At 42.2% G+C, this 19,278-nt stretch overlaps 1 protein-coding gene across 1 annotated transcript in view; it reads right to left on the bottom strand.

The window, feature by feature from the left end:
* Positions 1-479: 479 nt before the first annotated feature.
* The window catches only part of RGL3 (ral guanine nucleotide dissociation stimulator like 3), a 33,291-nt gene continuing 14,492 nt past the window's right edge, over positions 480-19,278 (bottom strand). The window contains exons 4-17 of the mRNA XM_042453551.1: positions 18,353-18,603; positions 17,234-17,346; positions 16,158-16,373; positions 15,367-15,470; positions 13,830-13,914; positions 12,385-12,477; positions 11,444-11,521; positions 10,909-10,941; positions 10,602-10,723; positions 9,498-9,587; positions 7,244-7,388; positions 6,141-6,290; positions 1,300-1,414; positions 480-1,198 (exon numbers count right to left, since the gene is read on the bottom strand). Coding sequence (XP_042309485.1) covers positions 627-1,198; positions 1,300-1,414; positions 6,141-6,290; positions 7,244-7,388; positions 9,498-9,587; positions 10,602-10,723; positions 10,909-10,941; positions 11,444-11,521; positions 12,385-12,477; positions 13,830-13,914; positions 15,367-15,470; positions 16,158-16,373; positions 17,234-17,346; positions 18,353-18,603 — 2,167 coding nt within the window. The 3' untranslated portion in view covers positions 480-626. The remainder of the gene's footprint in view (positions 1,199-1,299; positions 1,415-6,140; positions 6,291-7,243; positions 7,389-9,497; positions 9,588-10,601; positions 10,724-10,908; positions 10,942-11,443; positions 11,522-12,384; positions 12,478-13,829; positions 13,915-15,366; positions 15,471-16,157; positions 16,374-17,233; positions 17,347-18,352; positions 18,604-19,278) is intronic.

Below are 19,278 nucleotides of genomic sequence, written 5' to 3'. Positions count from 1 at the left end.
TCCAAGTATAGTGTTTTAGATTGTATTCTAACACTGATTTCTTGTACGTTTCCAACTATATTGTAATAATCTATAACCACCACATTAGTGAGCAGTTTTGGGTGAGAGAATTCCCATTAAAAAAAAAAATCAAAACTGGGCATTTAAAAACTGGGAGATCAAGGGTTCTTTGGGAGATCGCCAGAGGACTTGGGGTAAGGCAAAAGTTCATTTCAGTATTATTTTCCGCATGAGAAAATGCTGTTTCCTGTGCTGAAAAGGCTATAGTTGGAGCATACTCTGTGCAAAATTAATTTTTTCAGCCTTTTCTGTGTAGGAAACAGCTTTTCCCCCATGGAAAATAATATTTTATGGTGTTTCTCTGCAGAAATGCTGTTTTCTGTGGAAAAAAAGACCACATGTGAATGTTGCACAGAATAAGTCCTGAACCACAACGATTCTCATCTGTCCAGGATTCTTCTCACCAGTGTTTCCTAACATTCAAGAAATACATTTTTCAGCCAGGTTTTTGGATATATTTTTGAAATATTATTCCCCTCTCTAGTAGATATACTAGCTCCATCCCAGGGGACTTACTTTCTTGCTCTGGGGCACTATCCCTGGACAACTCAGGGGTCCTCTAGGCATTAAAGAGCTGAAAAGTGATGGACAGAACTGTGGTTGGGGGACTCTGACCAAAAACAGGGCCCCAAAGAATAGCAAGGGAGTGACTGGGGCATAGAAGCCATGGCTTGTGGGCTCTGCAAGGAAGAGGATAGACTCGTGTCAGGTGAGGTTGATTCAAAGGCTCCTGTTGTTTCTAAGTGATGAGGAAGAGGCAAAGTTGGGGAAGGAAGAGGAGAGTCTACAGAGACACTTGGGTGCTGGATTCCCAAGAACCAAGAGGGAGAAGGTGGAAATGGGGGTGCCAGAAAATTTGGCCTGAGTTGTGGCTCCATAACAGGGAGCGATGGGCAAACCCTAGGAGTTACAAGGTGTGGGGCACTGGAAGAAGAAGTGGGGCATGATGTGGTAGAAAGCACCCTGGTGCTACAGTCCTTGAGCGTGAGAGTGCTGTGGGAGGTGGTTTTGCGACAAGCCTGTGTAACCCCCAAGACAGGTGGTTTGGTGGTTCCTTTCTTGTGGCACAGGAAGAAGTCATGAGGGCTGCTAGGGTTCATGGCATAGAAAGCGTTGGCCCCATCAGGAATCAGCAGCTCTTATGGTGGAAAAAAAAGAAAGAAGAGAAGAAATGTGAGGAATCCTGGCAGTACTTCCACTCCTCCACCACCACCCTGAGCCCCTGCCTCTTTTTCTTACCTTGGCCATCCTCTAAAAGCTGTAGGAGTCGGTAGTCACTTGGGGTGTCCCCTTCTAGATTGTGCTTCTGCAAGGCACGCTGAACCACAGCTGTGGTCTTATCCTGGCTGGTGATCTGTGGGGACAATCCACTGCTTATGGGTTAGGGAAACAGGGCAATCCAGTGTCAAATACACTCATGGGACCACAAGGTGTTTTTGTTATTTGCAATTTTTCCATATTCACGGGGGTCTTGTGCTCCTAACCGTAGTGAATATGGACAAGTGTAGTGGGAAATAACCCCTTTTAACCTGCATGCCAAATGGCAGCCCAATAAAATCTTGAAAACTTTTCAACTATTAGTGGAAGATTCTTTAATCAGAATCTGAGAGATTTCCAAAAATGTGCCTGGAAGAACAAATGGGCAGATTTCAACACACTTCCTTGTTCAGTCAGTTTTATCAAATTATCTCACATCTCATTTTTTCAATAATCTACTTTCAGTTGGACATCAGGCGTAGCAATATGTAAACAAAGAATTGATATTGAGACCTTTGTCAACACCAGGTTGCTGAAATGATGGGCCCAAAATAAAAAGTCTTTTCAAATAGCAAACTATCTGATAATGGTCTTGACTCAATCTTATAGAACACCTTTAACCAGAGCAAGATTTAAGCAGTTAGATTCAATGGTTAAACATAAACAATTCCACCAATTGCCATACATCGAGAGAACATGTGTCCATGGAGCATCTGAAATAGAAGATATTGAGCATGTCCTATTTAACTGCCAATTACATGCCAGAGTAAGGGCCCACTATCTACCGACAATACTTGATAGAACCACATACTGGGAATGTTTCAAATGGCTAGCCCATTTTCTTCAAAGTACAAATACATACATAGTAATTAGAATTGCTGAATTTATAGGTAGGGCTATCCAACTGAGAACATGTTTTATTGAACACATTGGGATTGCATGTAAAGGTGATGAATTTATTTAAACGTATTTTGGCTTTGTATTTTATTATTTAGTTGATCTTAAGACAGCAATTTACTACTACTAATTTAAATTATTTTACTTATTTATAATTTTATTAGGTATTTAAAAAACATATATAAAAGAGAACATATAATTATACCAGTCATTCAAAACATACAAAAACAATACAAACCATGTTATCCACAACAAAACAAACATTATATAGCTAGGGATATCCCAGCCAACATATATATCATACATTCCTCATTCATTAATTCCTTTCTACTAGTCTAACTTTTATACTAAATCCATACATTTTTTAAATTATCTGTTAAATAATAGTATATTTATGATTCTGTTTATACTTGCACTTACACGCTTGTAATTTACCTTACAATCTTCCTTTGAAATATATGTAGATATGTTCATACAAAACCGATCTCATTAATTTAAAGTAAGTGCCATTGGATTCTATATTTAAACATAATTCGATTTTCCAACTGTTATATTAATATAAATCAGACTGAAAAAATTCAATTTAAACTGATTCCATTCCCAAAACTGCATTCTCCCCCGAAACATTTTGGAGATACATAATTATATTATCCCAACCTTCTTTATAGGAGTTCGACGGTTCATTTCTGATTCCTCTTGAGAGCTTGTCCATTTCCATCATATCCAGTAGTTTAAACATCCATTCCTCCTTTGAGGGTATTTCCTTTGTTTTCCATTTCTGAGCGTACACTATTCTTTTTTCCCAAGTCAAATAGCTCTTCCTCTTCTAATGGATCATCAGGATCATCCTCTTTAGCTTCCTCTTCTCTGTTAGGGATGCCATCCCTCGGTTTCGCTTAGCTATTATTCTTCTGAGGATTCCATCTCTCTAAGATCTTTTTTATTTCCATTCTCCTTTTCCTTTTCTGTTTCTAGTTTATCATCTTCTCTTCTAACACCATTCTCTATCTTCTTACCATGCGTTGCCCAAAAATCCTTGGCTTTTTGTACCGCGATTATTCTTTTAGGGATGTCCTTGAAATTTTTTATCTCAGAGCCTTCTATTACCATAGGGCTTTTGTAACTTAAAAATAATAGTTCATTCATCATTTTTTTTTCTCACAAAAGAAATCACAACGTCCCTAGGCAGGCTCTTCTCTTTTGCAGTCTTAGAGTTGATTCTAAAAGTTTTATTTACCTCTTTAATGAAGTCTTGATAGGGAATATCCATATACAGTGGACCCTTGTTATACGCTGGAGTTTGGTTCCAAGATCCCCTGTGGATAACAAAATCCATGGATGCTCAGGTCCCATTAAATATAATGACATAGTAAAATGGTGAACCTTATAAAAAATGGAAAATCAAGGTTTGATATTTGAAATTTATACTTTTTTTGAAAATTTTCAAACCGTGTATGCTTGAATCTGTTTATAAAAAGTCCATGTATAAGAAGGACCGACTGTATTCCGCTAATGCTGGCACAAGATATTCATAAAGATTTTCATTTTTCCTTTCTTTTAATCCTCTTGTCTTCAATGAATTTTCCCTTTGCTTTAATTCATTCCAGAGCTTTCAGATCCAATTGAGATTGCTGCTATTGTACTATTAATGCTGATTTTTCTTCTAAGATTTGGAATTTCTCTTCCAATTTATTAGTCCTTGTCATGATTTGACTTATTTCTTTAGCCACTTCCTCTAAGGAGTGTTTAATTCCTCTTAGTTCTGTTTTCAATTCTGATTTCAAATCCTGTTTCAAATCTTTCCTGAAGTCCTTAATCTCTTGCCTGAATTTTTTTTCCATGTCCTTTCAATTTTTTTTCATCTACACAGATAATCTTTTCATCTCTTCCACGATTGATGTTTGTTCCACGGAGTTTCTCCTACTTGGCTGTGATGTGTTTTTTGCAGAAGTAGTTCTGGTATTCATAGTTTCTGTTTTAGCTTGGTTTCAACATTTTACTTCAGTCTTTTAACTATCCTTCTTCCCATCTCAGTTCACCTTCTTAATCCCCTTTCAGTCTCCTCGCTTCCACTCTTCTGCACTCTGTTTACATGGCTCTCTCTGATCTACCTGTTGCAGTTCTCCTTTCTCTCCGACTCCACTCTCTCTCGCCGCCTCCACACTTTCTCACATCCCGTCTCAGCCTCTGGTCTCATTCCCCACTCACTTTTCCTTTCTCTGTCTTTGGTCTCGGGTCACTTCTTCAACTCTGCATTAGTCTCTCTGCAGGATGGGGTTTAGTAACAACACCAAAGAGGACAGTGGTAGAAGCCACGCTTGTTTCCCCATTCAATTACTGAAAACAGCTGGTGGCCTCCTTTCCTTCAACAGTCCCATTTGACGCAGCTGCAGGTAATATTGCGGATTGCGTCTTGATGTTATTCCTTAATTGTCCTTTTATTCTTGTATAATAGCAGTAATGCAGATAATAAATTGACAGAATAGACTGGTAGTACTAATGAAAAATATTCTAGTAGCTTGCCTGTCTTCTTGCTTAAAAGAAGTTGGCAAAGGCGCTTGTAGCCAAAGGCTTTTCGTTTGCGGCTCGGTCTCTCATGGCTCCCTCCATTTCTACTGGATTCTCCTCCAGTGCTCACCCTCCGGTTTGCAGTGGAGGAGAGATCTCCCCAAAACTGGGAAATGAGCCTCTGTGAGGTCTCCCTCGAACCCCCCTTGACAAGGAGGTTTGACCCAAAGTCAGGTGGAAATAGCTCTGGGTTAACACTCCAAAATGAGAGGTTTTGGTAGGAGCTCCTACCAATAGCCTCCACATGCCTCTATTCGCCGACTGGAACTACCCAGTCCCTTAATTTAAATTATTTTTTATGTTATCTTATTTTAGTCTAATTTATCTTATCCCATTGTATTTTATGCATTGTATTTTCTTGTATTTTACCATGTTTGCTGTTAACTGTTTTGATATGGTCAAGTGATTGATTTATCAATAAACTTTAACTAACTAACTTGAAAACTTCCCCCTTCCATGTTCTCGACCTGAACCTTCGACACGCATTCTTGGTATTCTTAATGGGAGCAAAAGCAGTGATTAAAACAAGAAATCACAGCCTGTTGAGTCTTTAATAAAGAGATAAAATGGGAAACAAATTGTTCTGGGTGCCCTTTTGCCTTCTGCTGTTTCCAGGAAATGTTCAACGGTGGCAAACTTCTAGAAAAGTCTGGGCAAAGTGCAACCTTGGGACCAGTGTGGCTCCCCAAAGCTATTTTTTGTGAGGCTCAAACCCAGGCCACATCTTTTCTGGCCAACATAAGAAAAGAAAAGAGGGGGGGAAATCTGAATTTCCTCTCCTGTAAGAGTGGCAGTGTACCTTTTAAAGAGGAAGCACGACAGGTGCTGCATTGTACTGTTTCCCCCACAAAAAAGAAGTGGACTTCTGGCTAGATGGCTGTTATGGGGGGAACTCAGCCTCATAATATTTACTTGGAGCATCCCTTCCAGTAGGCCCCATATCAATACAGTGGGGTGGAAAGCAAGCAAATAATTACAACCATAGATCATATGGCCCTTTGTCCTACCCTGCCTTGGCTGCTTGAGTCCCTCTCAGGAGATATGACTTTCTCTTCAGTTCAGGATTTCCCTTTACGAAACACTTGGAATCCATCCAGCAGCTATCAGACCTCCTTCTTTTGGACATTACCTTCTTCACCATCCCACTCTACTCCCACCCCATATGTTCCTGGGTACCTTTCCTGACTATATTCACATCTAACACTCTGACAGCATATTTTCCAGTCTAGAGGTTGGCAGAAAAAGCTGGTTTTCCCCCCTAAAATTTCAACTCCTCTGCTCCAAACTCTGATCCAGTCATGTTCTCACTAAACCAGCAAACCTTGCACCCCTTCCTTCCAACCCACTTTTCAACTCACCAAAATGCTGCGATAAAGGTTGCCATTGCCATGCTCATTGTCCATACTGACACGGATGATGCGTGCTTCTGTCCCTCTCTGCTTCAAGGTAGGGGATGGCAGGGACAACTCAAGCAAAGGGCAGGCTCTGGACTGAGATGCAGGCAGGTTCTGGGCAAAGGAAGAGAAATAAATGGTATAATAGAATCACAGAGCTGGAAGAGACCTCAAGGGCCAGGTAAGGCCTGACCAAAGCAGAATACAGTGGTACTATTACTTTCCTTGATCTAGACACTATACTTCTATTGATGAAGCCTAGAATTGCATTGGCTTTTTTAGCTGCTGCATCACACTGTTGACTCATCCTTCACATCCTAAGTAGTCTTTACAACTTAACAGGTATACCATTCTAATTCCAGAAATTAATTACTGTTCAGTGGCTGCAGCCTGCATTTTTGGACAAACAATACCAACTCTTCTAGTTACGTATTCCAGAATTTGCTACTGCTGAAATTAAAATGCTTCTTGCATTCATGTTCTTGTGTTTTCCATAATTCCAGACTGTGGCAAAATATGCTGTAAAATTACCTTATTGCTGCTGTGTATGATCCTTTTAATAGCTGTGTAAGATATGCTCCTCTCCAAGAGGTATTTCTTAGCTAAAAATGAAATTGGTTTACCACACTGATGCTGTCTTTTAGCATTGCCTGTGGAAATTACTTTGTCTACTCACTGCAATCAACATCTGAGGTCCTGATCTACTCCCTTTTTGCTCCACCACCAACAAAAATGTAGTAGTTAGTAACACAAGTGCAGGTTTTGTTTGCTAGTAATACCCTGCCTATGAAAATCCCTCCCTCCTTACTTCAAGTGCTTTGTCAAGACACCTTCAAGTCGACAGCTATCTGTTAAACAATTCTTGCTTTTCTGTTTTATGACAACATGCTAATGCTTGGTTTTTTTAAATACTGCTTTTGTTTTGTGCTGTCATGCTCTTGTTATTACATGATGTTGTTGTGTAACAGTGTATTTCCAAGTTAGAAGCCAGCTTGGGGGTGCTTACTAGGGTTGTAATAATAATAATAATATATGTAAGGCTTTGTGGATACAAATAAAGGCACCACCTTGACAGTAGGGGATCCCCATGTTGGGGAGCAAGGGGCACTGGACACATCTTCAGTTTCAAGGCTGCTGCAGGAGCCCAGGGGTGAAATTCCAGATTTTTCAGGGCCTGGAGGAGGGGCAGAGGATTCTGTGCCCAGGAGGAGTCTGCAAAGAAAGATGGGGAGGCAGTGGTAACAGCTGAGACAAAAGAGTGGAAGAAGACACAGATTCCCAAATCGCTCTTTCTCCCACAACCTTGCATTATGAATACAGTGAAATACAAGGGGCTGATATCTAGCACTTCATCATATGCTGAACGTCTTACTCCTTCTGCTCTTAGCCATCACTACTCCAGCCAATGCCAGCAGCACAAATCATTCTTCTGTTGCCAAGCAGCCTGGCACTATGCACCAGCATACCAGGCTGGCATGAACCAGTGGACAGAATGTGAATTTGGAACCAGAGACATCTGCTATGATCAAATGTGTCTTCTGCTGTACAATCATTGTCTGGCCATGGGCACATTACTACTTCTCCAATTCAATTCTCCTAGTTCTCAAGTGTAGAACAATAGTGGCATTTCAGAACAGTCCATTCGCTTTTAGTGAGCTCAGACAATGGGTTCTGGAAAAGATCAGCTCTACTCCTAGTCATGTTTTTTGACTCAGGAGTTCAGTTCCCTCCTCCAATAAGGCCATCATTTTTGTCCAAGGTGGGCCCAAGGTACAAAGACAGAGCCATGCTAGGGCATCTCAAAAGAGTGTAAATGGGAGCAAGGTAATGCCCAGATCACCCCAGATGCTGTCTCTCTCCCTTAGCATTCACCAAATCTACAGAACATTAGTGGAGACCACATATGGGAATGGCCTCTTTCCCAAACTAATTTGACAATCAAACCTTAGGGTGAACATCACTAACTCAGACCAGTTCCATAGTTGATCCTCTACCTCAGATCAGCTAACAGAAGAGATGGAATACTTAAAATGATTCACAGATGTATTTAACCCCCATCCAGTTATCAAGGATAGCTGAAAATGTTCCACTACCATGCTAAAGGGGTTGCAAACAGGCCTGCTCTTATATCCATATGTGGATAGAATATGTTAAAAAGAAAAGTTTTTGGACAGTGTTTATACACCAGATCTCCAAACTTATCACCAAACCATCCATTTTTGTCCTGCACTTTTGTTACTCCATTTGTACCAAAGGAAATAGTGCTCTGAAACACAGAAACTTATATTGCCTACCTTCTGACTGCTGTAAGAACTGAAATAGTTGCCCACTGAAAGAAGAGGAGATTTAACCCTGGAAAAATGGTGGACTAGAGTTTGGAATACATAGTTGCTTCACAAACTTTCCTACACCATCAATTCTTATAATGAACAAAAGAAATCACACTCCTTTTAGAACTGGTCAACTCTTACTGATTACGTTACCATGCATCATCATCATCATCATCATCATCATCATCATCATCATCATCATCATCATCATCATCATCCTGCCCTTTCCCCAAAACTGGGACTCAGGGCAGCTAACAATATTTTTTAAAAATACAGTTAAAAGCATACAAAAAAGGTACATTAAAATAGAATATAAGGGATGCTTCACAGGCAATGTCATTAGGAATAACACAAAAGTTCACTGACGCTGCATCTGCACTGCAGAAATAATCCAAGTTGCTGCCGCTTTAACTGCCATGGCTCAATGGTATGAGAGTCTGGGAATTATAGTTTTGGGAGACATTTAGCCTTTTCTGTCAGTGAGCTCTGGTGCCCCAACAAATTACAGTTCCCAGGATTCCACAGTACTGAGCCATGGCAGGTAAAGTGGTGTCAACTTGGATTATTTCTGCAGTGCAGTTGCAGCCTCTGTGTACATTGGAGTTATTCCTAATGGAATTCCCTGTTAAGCATCACTTATATTCTATTTTAATGTACCCTTTCATATGCTTTTAGTTATATTTTTAAACTGCTATTCCTAATCATTCAATGCCACCCAGATAACCATGCTAATGGAATTGCCTGTTAAGCATCCCTTATATGTCTTTTTCTGTTAGCTCATATCTTAAGCCTGTTTGAACATTTTGTTGTTGATGATGATTTTATATTCTTTGGTGAACTGAAATAAAAGTTTAAGCAGCAACAACAACAACAATGGGGAACAGACAATTGCTAGAAAGATGCCCATTTTGCTGTGTTAGATGTGTGGACAAGCCAGGGGAAATAGGAAGTGAAGTATCAACCCACTTGCAGAAACAGAGAGCTGACTTACGAGCTGAAACGTTTGGTCAGGCTGCGATGCAACTTTGGAGAGTTGGGACAAGAATCTGCCGGTGGTTCGATGATACGGGAAATCCGGTAGCTGTAGGGAGAAACCAGAGGAGGAGAGAACACAAGATACCAGAGGACAAAGATGAGAAGAATACACATGGACAACAGAAGAATTAAGTGGAGATGATGAAAGATTTTGAAAGAAGAGAGAGGATAAGAGAGAGACTGAGCAGTTAGGGAGAGAGGATTGTATGTAACATAAAATATTTTCAACGTTTATCTATGTGTATATTACTGCACGGGCCATTTCTTCAAAATATATTTCTGAAAATTGTTCTTGGTTATTGTTAATGTGGGTTGATGATCTTAGATAAAAATATAAGTCCCCCTCCTTTTTCACAGGGGATTCGTTCTAGACCTCCTCGCAAAAATGGAGTTTCGCCTATAGTCAAGCTCAATTGGCTTGACTATAGGCGCGGGCACATGGGGCACATGCCCCATTCCTTCTCCCTCTGTTCGTCCCTCACGCATAAGCAAGGGATGTGGGTCCGAAGACCGTGAGAATGGAGGGAGGACTGTATATACAACTTTTTGTGTCTTCTCTCTGTCTTTTTTCTCCCTCTCCCTCTCCCTTTCTCTCTGTTTTTTTTTTTATGAGGGAGGGTGGGTGGGTGAGAAGGAAATTTTCCAAAGTCAATTTTCTTCTATTCTGAGCATAAAACAATAATGGGGAGGAAGGGAGAGGAGTAAAATCATCTGTGTACTTTTTAACTGTCCTTCAGTGCTATAACTTAGGTGTCTCTGATTAACCTTTTCCTCCTCACACCATTTATTTCCCCACCAAAAATGACATACACACATAGGTGCTGTTTGTAGAAGGAAGCAAATCACATCACTGAATTACACTGACACACTGCGAAGCTGCTACTTAAAGCAAGCATTGTACTTGCCTTAAGTGGCTTGTAGAATTCCAGCCATGGGAAATTGGAGGGAGTGTCAGAGAGGGTGAAAATGCCCCCTGGACACACTGGGACTCTCCATCCCTGACCTACAAGTTCCCGTTAATTATTTCTTTTACAGTAGAGAATCCTCTCCTTTTCCCTACCTCTGTTCCTCAGAAAGCTGTGGATGCTGCAGGAAGATTTTGCAAAAGGAGAGGTTTGGATGAAGGTTGTATCCTTGACATGACTCCTGTAGCTGACGGATCAAGAAGAGGATTGTTGCTTCCTGAGGAAGAAGACAAACCAGGGAGGTGGGTAGGCAGTGAAGTCTTCTTCTTATTTCTTCGGGGTTAGGCTTACCTCTATTGCTCACTTCCAGTCCCTACTGTTCCCAGCAGTTGACACAGAACTAAGAGATGCTGGGTTCCCACCAACTCCCACCAAGCATCAGCTTTTCTAGCTTAGCATTACCTTGCGTCTTTTCTCAAAGTTGATGAGGTTGCCCTGCAGAATTGGAGAAGAAAAATAACCAGAAGAGAATGTTAGTCACACACAGGAGACACAGATGTAGCTGCAGCTTTGTTTGAAAGGACTCACATGGCTACCAATATTTGAAAGACCAAAAGTGGAAGACCCAGGCTTCTCCCCGTGAGCAGAGTGAGCCACCTACACAAACCTCACACACCCCTTCAGAGGTGGCCCTGCCATAAAGGGGGTCTGGGTGCCAGAAGGGGAGACAGAATAATTAGAGGCTTCTTGGTAGATTCATACTTTGTAATTGAATGTTCCTGTCTACACCATTCACTGGGCACATTTTGAGTCTGATCTTCATCACCTTGTGAGTTTAGAGTGGAATTCTGCTGCAGTAATTTGTCAAAGGGAGGATTCCATTTGGAGGACAGGTCACAGCTTAGAGACAGACCTCAGCAAGATAACTTTTTGGAGTACAGTGGCCATCTTCCCCTCCCACTCCTCCTCCCACCCCCTCCAGAAAAAAGATGCTTACCTCCACGAAATCTGGGAGTGCCGTGTCCAGCATGATGAGATCAGTTAAAAAAGTGCCCAGATATGGGATGGTGGGAACCTTGAAGAAACCACAGGTGCGTTCACTCAACTCATCCCTTTTGTTGTTCTCAGTGAACCCCTCCCATTGCTATTCCAATCCCATTCTAAGAGATGAGATTTATTTATTATCAAGATGTGACCATTAAATAAATAATGCCCAAGCCAGGGGAGAGAGATGCTGTGATTTCGACTCTTTGGTTATGGGGTTTCCTCTGCACTAGCCCTTTCACTGCAAGGGAATGGAATGGAAAAGAAGTGGATGTGTGCAGGCATATGGGTGGGGAGAAAATGAACCTCCCCCCCCCCCCCCCAAAAAAAAAAAGAAAGAAAGAAAAGAAAAGAATTATGTGGAAACTGGAAAATTATTTAGCAGATAAGGCGCATTATTGGTTTCAGTGTAAACATCTAACATCTTGATAAGACAGAAAGAGAAGTGGTGGAGGGAAAAAGTTCCAAAACACTTGTCAAAATTACCACTACTAAAAATTAAAGGGAATAAGGGCAATGCCAACTCTTCCTTTGCAAAATACTAATTCCTGCTGAAACAGAGTGCAATGTATGGGCAGGAGCCATTATGAGGAGCAAACAATTTAAGCAAAAGGTGGCAAGTACTAAACAGAAATGCAGTTGAAACACAGCTGGAGTCGATACCTGAAGGCTGCAATCCTATACTGTACATGCATCTCTGAGGGTATATCTCATGAAAATAACTGGGGCTTAGTTTTTTGTGGGTTTTTCGGGCTATGTTCCATAAGAATTTCTTCCTGATGTTTCGCCAGCATTTATGGCTGGCATCTTCAGCCACCTTTTATGTAAATTTCTTCTTGGGTTCAAAGGACCGATCTGGATGGCTGCAACTAGGCAGAGAGGAAAGGTTCTTACCACTGGCCTGGCTGGAGGTCTCAGCTTCAGAGATGCCCGGGTAGGCACTTGAGGGCTGTTGCGTCCATCACACAAGCCTTGAGTCCCACCTTCCTATTGAAAAGAAACAGGCAGAGTGAAAAGGAAACTTCAGGTGACACCAGACATGCCTCAGTCAAAATGTGTCAGTCCTCTTGGGCAGCCCCCTGACATTGGAAACAGCCACAATTTAGGCAGAATTTCAGCAAATGCAAAGGAATTTCAGCAAATCCCCCCTCAGTCCTGCAACACTGCGATGGGAGTTGCTGCATCCCAAAACAGATGTGATCCACACTACAAGGAGAAAGGTCCTGCACTGGGAACTTTATCGCCTGCTTCTTGGGCCAATGGGTTTTGATTGGCACACTGTCTCAGCAGCCTCTCCGCTGCGTTCCCGAGATACCAGTAGGAAGAAATCTTTAGACTGGGGCCTCCACATCTGACAGGGAGTACTTCAATGGCATTTCTGTGGGGAGTGCAGGAGATGCCAAGAAGACCAGGATTTGGGCTTCTGTCAGGATTGCTCTGTCATTGTGGTCTAGGTAAAAAACTGACTAGTTTGTTGTTGTATGCCTTCAAGTCATTTTCTAAGACAAATCTATATTTTGTCATTTTCTAACGCTAGCCTGTCAAAATGAACAGGGGTGTACATAAAGCTCACTGGCTGAAAGTTGTCTGCCTCGACACAGTATATACAGACTTTAAACCACTTTAGTAGCATCTTCCTTGCTGCTCCCCAAATTTGGTTCAGGGATTTTGATTTTCTTGGCAAAATTTGGTCAAAGTAAGTTTGCTTTTGCTTTCCTCTAAGGCAGAGAGATTGCCACTTGAGGTCACTCTATGGGTTTCCACAGCTGAGGGGATTCAAATCCTGGCCTCCAGAATCTTTGACCAGTGCTCAAACCACTACACCACACTGGCTCTCAAAATTTACTAGCACTGTATAACTATACCAAGAGTTGCAAAAGAAATTATGGAGCTCCCTCTTGTGGGAGGATACGGCTCCCAGCTAAATCTTGCTTGATAGCTAGCCACTGCCTTGGGAACTGAAAACCAGACCCTGTTGTTTTTTTCTAGAGCAACCCAGCATGGGAAGTACTATGATCAATCACAACTGGAGCAGGACTTTGTAGGGCCATACTGGGAAAGAGCGAAGCAATGAGGTCCAATGGTGCTCAGCAGCACCTAACTACTGTTAACCACAAGACTTCCTAAGGCAATGGTGAGCAAAGTGTGACCCATGGGCTGCATGGAGTCCCTAGAGGTGTTTCTGTGGTCCTCAGGGCTCCCCAGGGGTAACACAGTCAACTTCCTCGCTGACTGACCCAGCTGCTTGGCAACTCCATTAAATAAAATCCTTCCTGAAACACACACACACACAAACACCACTCCTCTTTGCTTCATCTCAACAGACACAGTTCTGCTACCTGAATCAGGATTTCTCTGCAGTTCAAGTGATTGTTGTCTTCAGAAAAGATCTGCGAGAGTTTTCGGAAGGCACCGCGAGTGTCCCTGGTGGATAAGCAGGGTTTGAACAGTGGGATAACATGAACATTTGAGTTTGGGTGTTTTGTTTTGTTTGCACCCTGGACTTAATGGTTTTAGGCCCCTAGTCACTTCAGGCATCCACATGTATTATTTCGGTTGTTAAGGATCATAAAATTGACATTTCTCTTCTGGTCCTGCCACTACCAGTTCATGATTTACAGCGGCTGATGGAAGCATGGAATGTTAGGTATGAAAGGTTTATCATGTTGAATGTTATAAATTGGAAATTAACAATGGAAATAGTTTAGTTGAGTTACTGTCAATCATAATTTAAAATTTAGCATTGGGTAAGACCAAGGAATTTACAGAGAACAGCTTGGACAGTGTGACCTTAGGAAAGCACATTTTGTTACTGGCTCCTTCAAAAGGGTTCACTTTGTACTTTTAAAGTTGTCTTCCTCCAATCTAGAATGTCCCCACACAGACTACAAAGTGCATAATATAATTGTTACTTGGGAATGGTGGGAGTCCAACACATCTGGGAACTGTCAGGTTGGGAAAGGCTGTCTCAAAGCATGGGATCTCACTTTATATTCCAAGACACTCCCCGCTGCCCCCTGCCTTCTTTAATTAGTGTTTATTCTGCTGCTCTCATATGAATCTCAGAAAGTTCTCTTTCTCTTTCTAGCCTGTCTAACAACAGAGTTGTGTGATGCTGCATTCCCTCCATTCCTAATTCTTCTCCTAAGACATTAGGAGTTTCCGTTTTACTGAAATGGATAGAGGGAAAGGAATCCACTCTCACAAATTCTAAGGAATTCTTGTGACTTAAACCACTGAATCATATTTTTAACTTACTTTAACTTAATCTGAAAATATATTGAGTTGGGGAAATTGCTAGAAAGGTTGTTGAATTAGTAACTTTAAAAGTTAATTAGTGAGTTAACCTTAAGCTCTGTTTCTGAAAACTATGTTTTTGTGTTACTTCAAGTAGCTTCTGTCTTATGGCAATCCTAAGGGTAACCTATCACAGGGGTTTCTTGGCATGATTTCTTTAAAGGAAGTTTGCATTGCCTCTCTCTGAGAGAATGTGACCTGCCCAATGTCATTCAGTAGGTTACCATAGTCAAATGGAGATTTGCAGCCAGAGTGCTGGTCTAACAACCACTAAGAGTCCTAGTCAAATTTCTACACCATACTGGCTCTCTGTATATATCCTAAAATATATAAGTAAGAGCAAAATGAAAGAAAAAACAACAACAAAGAATGCTGTGAGTATGAGCATGTGCAGTTACACAGTTTAAACTCATAGAAATGATAGCACAACTATGGCTTCAGAAATGGATTTTGGAATTTGAAATTCCAATATTTTTTTTTGAGTTTGCTATTGCTGCCCTGAAGCTAAACATTTTATTATAGCTTTATTATATGATATCTTGTCCAACCCTTCCTCTCCATTCCCCGCCACCAGCTCACCTGTTGACAGCAGCCCAGGTACGCTTCAGTCGGTAGATGGGGTTGGACTGCAGAGCAGAGAGGATTGCATGGAGTGAGGAGAAGTTCCGGAGGACCCGACATTTCTGGAGGATCAAGACAGCATTTTAGGTTTTGGGAGAGGGAACAATAAACATCATTTAGTAAGACAGGGTAGGATTCCCTGCAAAGTTTAAATGTCAAAATTTGAATATATTAAAGGTGCAATTTCCTGAAAGGGGGCTATGTTGATCTAATCCAAACCTATTTGGGGCTATACTTTCCACACTTTTAGCTAATGGTCTCTGACTCTCATGAGGCAGACCATGAGGAAGCTGGTGGAGCTGGACAATGGAGTCCAGGATCCCAGCTATTCAGAAACATTAAGGACTACAAATTCCATCTGAGCTATGAGTAGGATTAGGAACATATTTGGCCTAGGGACGAAACTAGGGCTAGGTAGGGATGGGCATCCACACGTACCTAACCCTACTCTTGCCGCCCCCACACTATCATGGCACGCCCCTGTTTACATGGGGTGCGCCATAGTGATGCATGGGCGTCAGAGCACCCAAATAGCGCTCCACAGAAGGGAGCTTCTTTTTAGGGAGCGGGTTGGTGCCGCAGTGTGTGGCTGCTGCGGCACTGACCAGGGGCAAAGACGGGCAGTTTTTAGTCGCCCATCTGTATAGCTCCAAAGTTTCAATTTCTGAACAATTAAAAACTTGGATGTTCCTTTGCCCCCCCCCACAAGAGATCAGATCCCTACCCCTCTGCTGCTGCACCTGACCTACCTGAGCAATGTTGATCCATTTCTCTAGTAGTTGCGCACGCTGTGGAATTCGCAGCGATAGGTCTCCAAGCACAGAAGCTATGACACAACTGGTGACTGCATTGAACTGGGCCACAGTAGCACGGACGCTGGGAGCTATGTGCTGATTTTCCTTCTTGTCTCTCTGGGACCAGACACAACCCAGGCAGTGGAACAGCCTCACTGCCCTAAATAGGTTCTGAGGGAGGAGAGGAAGGGCCATCAAACTGTTTCCCAAATGGCACCACTGCAAAGATAGCACTCAAACCCAAAGCCCAAGATCAGGTTTCTGTAAGACAGCACTCTCCAATGGGGTAACTTCCCAACTGGCATGGATTGGGATAATGGAGGCTGCAATCTGTCACATCTAGAGGGCACCACGTACACTACTGTAAAGCTTAGGATATATTTCTGCTTGGCAGGGAATTATACTATATGACTCTTGTGGTCCCTCCCAGCTCTACTATTCTATGACACAGTCTTCACTAAAGAAAGGGCACACTTTTGGAGCAAGGCATGGAGGTCAAGCATCTATCACTTCATCAAAATCTATCACTTTCAGCTACTACTTTCAGCCACTACATTTTAGCTTCTAGATCTGGAAACAGAGCTCAGAGTTCTGAGGGCCAATCGACACACCCAAAACTAGCTTTATATGGGTTTCTTAATAAAAACTATTACAGGCCTGGTACATACCTCTTTGAAGGTCCAGAGCGGTGGCAACCACCTTTTTTCCTGTGGAGGGAAGCCGCAGCTATCAAACTGCGCAGCTTCCCTCCACAGGAAAAAGAACTGCCGCGCCAGTTACGTTTGAGTGTGCCAATGGCGCACTCGTGACGTAACTGGTGTGATGCGATGTGTGGATGCTATGCGTCTGTTACGTCATAATCATGGCGCCTGTGTACATGGGGTGCTGCCATTATGCCACCACCAGTACATGCTAGGGTTAGGGACCATGCAGTTGTTGTGTGTTCCCGTAACCCTAGCACGGCACGAGCATGGAGCTTTTGCACCGTCTGTACTGCACCTCAATCTCTTGACCCTTGAGATCTTACTCACAGCATCCATCAGGGTTAACTGCTCAGCCACTTCATCCACAGAAAAGGACAGCAAGGTTGGTGTCTCCTCATATCCCCTTGGTGTTTCACCAGTCACCGGCACCAGTCCCATTTCTGGGGGGTTTCCTGAAGTGCAATAAGAAGAGTATGGGCAATAGGTGAGAAATGACACCTTAAGGGAAATACCTACTTTTACAAGATTCTCCTTCAGGCAGGCAGTTACTTCAGAGCACTTATCCCTCAGCAATTAGCCTTGCAAAAGAACCCTGTGCTTACCTCCCCAGGACCAGCCACAAATAAAAGCAAGCTAATTTACAACTTGTGGAGCCAGACAAACTCCTGCTAGGATCAAACAGATCCCTTTTACCTCTGAAGTCTTAGCTAAAATAGTCCCCAACCAGTGGCTGCTGCCCAATCTTTTCTGAAGGGGGCTCATCTGCTAATGATGTGCTAACTTGCATCATCTGGTTTAAAAATTAGATGAAAGCATTTAAGGGCATTTTCACATTGCACAGTATGATTCCATTTTGTATCCTGTGCAGTCCTGAGATTTGTACTTTGATGAGGCACTAGAAGAGCTTTCTGGCTGAGAATTCTAAATGACCCTAAATTACAGATCCCAGGACTCCACAGGAAGAAACAACAGCAGTTAGAGTGGAATTATAGTGCTATAATTTTGTAGTGTGGAAGGGCCCTAAAAGTGTGTGTGAGCTTAATCTTTCGAAAGAAGTGGGTCCAAGCACTGAAGGAATGGAGTATATCATGATGTTTGCACTGGATCAAGATATTTTGTTGCTTTATCTAAAACAGGCTGGACAACTTTGGTAGTTCTAGGGGCTAATTTTGTCTCAGGCTTTTTAATATTTAACCACACAGCTGTGGAGTTAGAATTTGATCTGGAGTTGGACAGTAGAAAAATAAAAGAGTCAAAGGAGTCAAAGCTTTGGCATGCCAACTTCACGACTGTGTTTAATGCTACATGTTTAATGCATGTTTAATGCTTAATGTAGTGGATCTGAGAGGTGATCTTGGGCAAGTCACACACTGAGTTTCTACATGACAGGGGGTTGGCCCCTGTGGTCTATTACAACTAATTTTATGAGTCTATGATTCTATGAACCCAGTATAACCATTGTCCATGAGGAATTCCTACCATCAGGGCTCATTTTAGCTTCTGGTCTTCTTACATCTCCCTCCTCCCTTTCTTTCTGATGGGTTTGCAGCAGTTCCTCAGCAAGAGCACATGCTGGGGAGTCTGGAGCAGAGTGCTGCAGAAAATGGAAGGTTTTTTGCAGGCTGGAGTGCTCAGGGGGCTCCCAGAAATCCTCAGGGTGATCTTTTAGCCAGAGCTCCAACATCTGCAACACTGCCCTGTAGCCAAAAGAGAAATGCAATCAGCTCTGCTTCCTCCCAATACCTTTCCAGTCCCATCTCTGTGCCTCCAACTTCTGGGGTCTTGTTCATTCTGAATAAGCCACTTCCTGGCCTTCATCTATACCTAATATATTCACCTCCTTAAATATTTTGCCAGACTGTGCTGTTTTCCCCAGAATTTAGAAATGCTGCTATTCTTTTGGACCACAACTTCCAGAATCCCCAGTCCACATGGCCACACTAGTTTTCTTGTATCAAACTTCACCACTACCCATCTGGAACCTGATCTTTTCCTGGTGTGTGCCATGCACCACATTTCACTTACCCTTTTGCTGTCCAGAGTGGAAACAATGGAATTCTGATAAAATTGCAGAAAAGGTACCCTTTTTAAATTCCAACTTCCCAAATCCCCCAGCCAAAACTGTGGAATAGGGTATTTTATAAGCTTTAGTTAGATGTCTGTTTCCTAAAAAAGATGGGTTACACCAAAGCAAAAAGATGGTTCATACTGGCTGCCAAAGAGAGGCGACTGAGTGGCTGGGAAATGTAAATTTTAAAATGTGCATGATTGTGCCTAGCTCTGTTTGCGTGCTGTATGCTTTCAAGTCATTTTCAACTTATGGCAACCCTAAGGCAAACCTATAATGAGACCAGATTTATTTAGAGGAGGTT

The sequence above is a fragment of the Sceloporus undulatus genome, chromosome 2 (assembly GCF_019175285.1).
Source record: "Sceloporus undulatus isolate JIND9_A2432 ecotype Alabama chromosome 2, SceUnd_v1.1, whole genome shotgun sequence".
NCBI classification, from domain to species: Eukaryota; Metazoa; Chordata; class Lepidosauria; order Squamata; family Phrynosomatidae; genus Sceloporus; species Sceloporus undulatus.
Note: the sequence above shows the minus strand (reverse complement) of the source record. Positions and strands in the feature narration are given on the sequence as shown.